Below are 7,823 nucleotides of genomic sequence, written 5' to 3'. Positions count from 1 at the left end.
TAAAATCTCCCTAACAACAGAAACCACTATTACCCAGCATTGTTATGCTATAGCCTGCACAAGGTCACTCTCTTTTTCTTCCTGTTCCCAAAGGGAGAATGCATTAATGGCAAGGAGAAAACAGTTGCCTGCAAGCAGCCACAAGAACAAGAAAATGGTGTGTTAATTACCACCACTAATAATGCCAGTCTGAACAGCACTACAATCTGAAAAGCAAATTTGGACTAAAATAATAAATATAATGATGGTTTTCAGTCTCTAATGTCTAGAATCTACAAACTGCTACTTCAGCCATTATGGTTATTGCTATGGCAAAAAAAAATCCTGCCTGAAATAAAAGTTGTTGATGTGTTTGTCAGCTGCTCAGAAGACATCGAATACTTTATTGAGATGATGCATTGATAAAATACTGCTCTGAATGATTCACAGTGAGAAAAAGGCAAAGAACACATTCTTAGTGTTAACCTAGACTTACTTTATATAGTAGAGCAAACGGATCATGACCTTTACCTTTTTTTGTCATTATTACAACCCAGCAACACTTCCAACAGCTTTCTTTTTAGGGGCTAGAAAAAATATATGACTGAACTGAAAATGAAAGGAAAAATTGCACAAGGTTCCTTAAACTGTGATTACATCAGTTTAGTGGAGCTTTATTCCTTCCTGAAATAGCATCTTTTTCCTGAACCACAAACTATATCACGAGCATATATAGGAGCATCACAATGGTGCTCCTACAAAACAGAGCTTTTAGTGAACACAAGCTCTGACAACTTGTCTGTCATAGCAGGGAGGCTCTACTTACTCTGAATTGATTAAAAGGACTTATACTTATCTCTACATTAATTGGATGTAAACTAGGAGTTGAGACATCTTGGCTAAGTGGGCATAAGTACTCAAATTTTAACACTCCCACTGTTTTGATAGAATCTGGCAAATAACATAGTCATCCCTTTAAGGAACACTATAATACTTTAGGATTTTTTTTTAAGAAAGAAAAACATTCAATAATTTAGAAAGGTTTTCATACATCTTTTATGTCTTCCCATTATATTGCTATCAGGCTCCTTCTCAGTTCTTCCAAAGACTTCATTCAAAGTAAGACAGCATTAATTGTATGTAACCAGGGGAAGGAGAATGATGTGTATTGGAAAATACCTTGCATGCAGGGCTAAATAAATCAGCTGACTTTAAATTCCTTATTTCAAACATTATGTATTTCATGATTGTGAGATTGCATAAACTATATGCAGAAAATGACTAAACAAATCTCAAATTTAGTTTGAACAAACTAATTTCTTTCTGTAATCTAAAGTCCCTTTAACTAATAACCCAGAAAAATGGTATCATCTGCATGGTCTTGGGCACTAGTTTACATGTACAAATTTAGTTCTAGATTTTGAATTTGCTCTGAATTAACTGTGACAAATTCATACATTTTCTTCATGCAGATTCACTAATTATTGGAAGGCCTGACATGACTTAAGATCAAGAGCCCCCACTTCACCTATAAATGACATATATAAGCTAAGGTATTGCTGGAAACTATAACAGTAAATTTCACTGCTGGATGCAGAGCAGGGGGGCTCAGCAAAGTCTACTACATGAACAAAATGCACCAGAATCCACTGAAATAACTTCAGAAAAAAGTCCCTGCTTTCCATTAACAGGCCTGATAGAAAACATTTTATGAAAGAGGTGAGAATTCTTGTTCCCATTGCTCAGTTGCTAATAGAAGCATGACGATGTGCTGCCATCAGCAGCAGGAACTCAGCCAGGATATTAAGTGCTGAAGCTGGCAGGATTACTTACATTTTGCATCTGGACTTGGCTTTGAGCCATACACTCCGACTTTGCCATCATGCTGGAAGCATTTAGGCTGTAGGTTTTCCTATTCTGTGTTTCTTTCAGCTGTTCATGAATTTGCTTTGTTTGGTTCCTGCGGAGAGAAATAAAATTCATCTCATCTAAGAAGGAGCTAGCTTGATCTTCTACTATAGCCATGCTATTTTTATAGCCATATCTCCCTTTGATCAAAACTTCACCATTTGAGAAGAACCAGCTGAGCTAATTCACTAGTGTCTAACATTTCAATGCAGTGGTCATTTTCTGGGGAGGCTTAAGAAAGGGAAAAGAAGAGTTCTTCTGTTTTAAAATGTGTTTTATTCTTGAATTAGTATAATAGCATGCGAGTTGTTTGAGTACAGAATTTTGTAAGATCATCTATCTCATGTTTAACAATAGCTGGCAAGTAGGTCTGAATATTGAAAAAAGCATTTTGTTCTGATTTGTAAAAAAGATTTTGGCAAATACAACAGGCATTAGCCTCTGTTAGCTATAAAAATTGTTGAAGAATCAAATATTTCAGCTGGGTGATTAGGCTTGACCTGTAACTCTGTATCCTGTATAGAGCAGCTTTTGCTTGCATGCTTAAACCTGGAAAAAACCACCAGTATGGTATCTAAGGCTGTGTTTTTGACATATTATACTATGATCCACAATGTCAGAGCTAGGAATACCCCTAGATGAATCTCTTGCATTATTCAGAAGATAACTACACTATTAACAAACACTCTGTTTCTGCCACACTTTATCGACATTGTGTTTTTAAGATCTGTACATGATAGAGGATATGAGACAGCAAACTTTAAATGTTATTTTTATCTTCTGCAAACAGATATCTCAGCTGGGCAAAAACTGTTAGCAAAATATATTTAAGGTCTTTTATCAGTATCCATTCTTTTCAAAAGTTACATGGTCTGGGACTATAATTTTTAAACAACCATAAGAAATAACTTCTCAATACCATTTCAATTCATTCCTTTCTTCCCTTCTTCCTTTTTCTCTCCAGCAGAGGCATCTCCAGCAGTGAACCTACAACTGCTCTGGAAATGACCCAGCAAGGTCAAGGACCTGCCAGCAGAGCAGCATTTCATTATGCCACCAGCAGCTTTTGGACAGCAATTGATGCAGAGCCAAATCCCAGAAGGAAGTGAATTCAGGGATGTCAATAAGAAATGAAGAGAATGCAGCCTTTCTGTACTGAAATTGAAATTTTAGCAAAGAAGCCTCAGCAACATTTTGAAAAATTTCTGGTATTTGGCTGCTGAAAACTTTGTGACAGTCTCAAGTTTGATAGCATATTACTTGAGTCAGGGCAGTGAGTTTGACACAGAATTAAGTATAAAAGTAATTTTAACTTCTTCTTCACAGTGGAATCTGCATCTACTGCAGGAAAGAGTAAGAAACCAGAGGCAAATGACTTACTTATCTAGTCAATGGGGGAACCTGTGAGAAAGGACAAGTTCCCTCAATATGAAAGAGAGTGATGAGAAGTAATAATACAGGTTTTGACATATGAAAATAAATATATGGAATTTCCTTTGCCTTTGAGTCCCCTAGTTTTGAGTCAGCATGGCACAATGTAGGAATTTGCTTAAATTCAACAAACTGTAGGCATCTGCTTAGAAGTATTTGTTACAGCATGTTTTCTGAAGACAGGTCATAAGCTATAATAAATCTTGGACTCAGGAAGGATCTCTTAGGCTTTTTATTTACATTCTATTTTGAAACAGCATGAGCAATGAAAAAGAATGAATTTAGTTTGTAAGCATGTTACAAATACAAGAGGCACATTTTGACTATTGCTAGGTGCTCAAATTAGTAAAATTTATGATTCAGGGTGGGTGAGGAAGTAAATTCTCAAGCACACTTAAAACTTTGAAAATTCTTCCTTAGCCAAAACTTTTAAAGTAAATATTGCAATAAGGTGAAGAGATATATAATCTGAAGGATTATAGTGTCAAATTAAATTAGTCATTTGATTCTGAAATGCCTCTTTTAAAATCTTTTTTATATCTATTCATTTTTGAAGCCAATGAAATTGAATAATTTAATTTCTAGAATGTCAAAATGAGCTCTTTGGCTTTTCATAAAATTCCAGGGCAGATTCATAAAAGCAACTCTAGTTTTTGCATGAATAACTATTTTCTGATCAGTTAAATTACATGCACTGAGGAAATGAGCATATATTTTCCTACATCTTACTAGAAAGCCAGCTGCTTGCACATTGGTCTCCAGAATGCTTATGGAACATCCAGAGTGTTTTGAGTGGAGACTTCATATAAATAATAAAAAATTATAGGTAAAATGATCACAGCATCAGACTTGGGAATCTCTCCTATGCATACAAAATTATTAGAATTTAATCAGGAAAATAATAAAACAATTTTTGGAACTCTAGTTTGATTTATTTAGAAAACCTGGGCTTAGTGTTGGTTTTATGTATACAAACACATATAAGTCAACTGGACTGTTCAGCTTCACTCCCACAATCTTTAACATTACAGTTGAGATTCCTAAAGGTAATCTGCTGAGAAAAGCAATCTAATCATTAGTTTCCTTTTATGTTCATGCAACCTAAGATTAATATTAGGTTTATGCATATTCATTTTGCCAAACTGTAGGATGCACAGCTATAAAACTAGAAACTATTAATAATTCAAAGTTACCAACTCATTAATAAATTTATTTTATGATTTTTGTTTTCAAAACAAATGGGCCTTATGTGTTCTACTTTGGCATTGTTTGGCAATGAAGTGTTGTTACTTCAGCAAGAAATGAAGTCACTAGTCATTTATAAAAGTCTAAGCTGTAAAGGGCAGCCCATTACTGTCCTCTTCCTCTGTTGCTAACACTTCCAGCACTTTCTTGATTAATCTAAAAGAAATAATTGGAAGGGCATAGTGTTTAATTATAGTCCTAAACTTCCTCAGATGGAATCTATTTTAAAGAAGGACTAATTTAATGGTGCATAGGGAAGTGCCTATTTCTAGTAGTTGGTATTATAGAACCAAGAAAGTGAGAGTTCAGTGTCTTCATGGAAACTTTTTCTTAATGGGTGCACCATTCAGAGTTTCTGTATCTGTCAGCAATATTTTTACACTTTGGTACATCCAATGATGTCCAAAGATTATCCCCCATGCAGAAGGAATGATTTGATAACTCTTAAGCATAGTCAGGATACATTTGCCTGATGAAGAAGCTGCCAAAAATCTGCTGACTAAAAGCTAATGAATGCATGATAAGCATTGAGGCACTTTCAATTTGTTGGGTTTTACACCCTTAAGACACAGGCCAGTGTCACAGTTATAATACTATTTTACATGCCCTCTATGCAACCCACTCTAGACACTCCTATTTTCTTTTTGGGCAGTGCCAGATGGAGCCACAGCCAGGGCACTGGGGATTGATTAGCATCTTATCATTAGTCTGTTCATTGGAGGTGCTCATTTTCTCATTACTCTTCAAACTTCAGTTCCCAGAATCTGACATAAACACACTTCAGCTCCTCCTAGTTAACTCTGAACTATCATATTTATAATGCAGATAAAACCCCAAACTCAACAACCTCATTTCTTCCTGAGTTATGACACACTATTGTCCTGTAAGTTCATCTTTGAAGTGATGACTTTTCCCGTTGTCTTTTCCAACTTCTTTTCTGTCCCCCTTCCCCCCAACAGAAATCTCAATTTTAATTTTTTAAAAAGAAAAAGCAGCCCTCATCAGATTTCTTAGTCACTAAAATAAGTTCTAGAAAGGGGGATTCAGATAAGCATCCAAACTTTTAAATAAACTCACATTTTCAATGCTCAGCCACCCTGACTAACCTCATGCAGATACTTTTTATACTGATATGTGTTCTCTCATTAGCTCCAGATGGAACAGGAATGAAGGATGACAACCATACAAAACATATTTATAGATACAGTGGCACTGGCAAGCACACCATGTAATTGCTGTGAGGTTTTTGCAACTCAAATTACACATGTAACAATAATCATAAAATAATGCTCAGTAGGTAAGATAAAAGAATAGAGTGGACAGTATTTCACTTTAAAATAGTTCAGTACAGATGATTCTACCATACTTGGATAGGTCAAAGTGATTGTGCATTATATATACTCATTACGCATCTACATCAACAGTTTACAACTATTAGCTAGAGGTTACAGATATCTGCAGAGAGCTTGTTTCTTTCTGCATTTCTAACTTTACTTTTGTTCTCAGCATACAGAAATATAAGAGACATTCAGGGATATGTAATGAAATGTAAAAAGGAGATGGTATGTTTAAACTGTCATTTTCAAAAGAGGAACGTGATTATCGCACTGACAGCAAAAGACACAAAATTATTACTGTCAAAAAAGAACTGTAAGTGACACAATCTCTCCTTTAATGATATCATGAAATAGAAACAAGAACACATACTAATCCTGTTTACTTTTTGAGGGACTTAGAGTAGACATGGGGAACTGTTCTAGCCTGGCCAGAGGTAACAATATCTTCAAAAGGAGGGGAGAAACTCTAAAGCTGTAAAAGGGACAGAAGCTAAATAACAAACATGCCAGACAAAAGGCTCTTACTTTGTTTTGAAGTAGAACGCTGCACAAAGCATGCCCACCACGACTATGCCAAAGACGATACAGGAGATAGACAGCACCTGGCGCTGGTACACTTCTTCGCTCTCTGTGAACAGCAAAATTGAGAATTATGAAAGCATCCGAAAACAGTATTTGTAAAAAGTGAATTTCAGCACATCATGGCTTCACTAACGATGGATAGATGTGAGAGACTCGGAGGTCTGGGTCAGCCAATTCCTCAACAGAATGGATGCTTCTCAGACCCTCTCATCTAGATAAGGTTCATAGTGTCATGGCCTCCTAAGAAAGTTTTAGAAAATGACTTCAGTCACACCGAGAGATATGTAATAATGGAAATCAAGACAGTTTAATATTTTCTCTGCCCTACATCCTATTTTTCAGCTTTTTTTTACTAAGATTCTACTGTGAATAGGATAAAGAGTCCTACAACCATGCTTTTTTTCTGGCTTAAGGAAAGAACATCAGAGTCAGCATTCTTTTGTAGCTACCCCCAAAAATGTAAGGGTTTTTTCTGACTGAGAGGTGATTACAATGCCTTACTCCCACATCATTCCCTGGCCTTGAAGCTCATGTACAATATATCACAGTAAAAAATTAAGTCAATAAACTTGGATGGAAGAAAGTGACTACTTTGCTATAATGCACCATATACTGCTTTGATAGGATTCTAGTTTCTAAAAAAGAAATTTCCTTTATAAATCTCATAATATTCTAATTACTTTTAAAATGGGAACAGAATGAAAGTAAAAAACAGAAAAAAGCTAAGAGAATAATAGAAAACACTCATTCATGACAGCAGACAAGCTGATAAGCAACTGGAGATTCACACACTCAATTCATTAACAGCTCCTTAAGTGTTATATTTTATTTTTATTATTTCAACTACTCCTCTAGTTCAAAGTGCTAATATGCTAAACAGACTTATTTTTTAAGTCCAGTTTTTCCAAACGTGCAACATACAATCCAGTATTTTAATTCATATATTTCAGGGAGAAAGACAACATGTAGGATTATCAAAGCACAGTACCAACACTGTACACTGAGAAACCTACATTTCCTTTCTAGGTTGGGGATCTTCAGTGCAGCCCCCCCAGCCCCCATCAATAAAAACACCAGACACATATGTCAAGTAGGTGGCAGCAACTCCAAGCTCATAAATCTCAGGTTCATAACAAATATTGTATGACAACACTAAGGTGAGTCTAGGCAAATACTGAAAAACATCCACACCTAATGGTAACTTCAGTTGAATGATACCTGGTGTTATAATGACTGAAAACTGAGTATCCTATTCGGTCCTACTTATTAATTTCTCAATAATGAATATCACAGTGATGTTACTAAACATTTGAAGCCTTAAATAAAATCATTTGTCCCTTG

At 35.5% G+C, this 7,823-nt stretch overlaps 1 protein-coding gene across 1 annotated transcript in view; it reads right to left on the bottom strand.

Annotated features, from left to right (window-relative positions):
• The window catches only part of NRG3 (neuregulin 3), a gene marked incomplete at its 5' end in the record, with an annotated part of 26,993 nt that extends 20,465 nt beyond the window's left edge, over positions 1–6,528 (bottom strand). Inside the window, 2 exons of the mRNA XM_009069992.1 lie at positions 1,813–1,939; positions 6,426–6,528. Of these exons, the coding sequence (XP_009068240.1) occupies positions 1,813–1,939; positions 6,426–6,528 (230 nt within the window). The remainder of the gene's footprint in view (positions 1–1,812; positions 1,940–6,425) is intronic.
• Positions 6,529–7,823: the final 1,295 nt, after the last annotated feature.

The sequence above is a fragment of the Acanthisitta chloris genome, unplaced genomic scaffold (genome assembly GCF_000695815.1).
Source record: "Acanthisitta chloris isolate BGI_N310 unplaced genomic scaffold, ASM69581v1 scaffold1232, whole genome shotgun sequence".
Classification (NCBI taxonomy): Eukaryota; Metazoa; Chordata; class Aves; order Passeriformes; family Acanthisittidae; genus Acanthisitta; species Acanthisitta chloris.
Note: the sequence above shows the minus strand (reverse complement) of the source record. Positions and strands in the feature narration are given on the sequence as shown.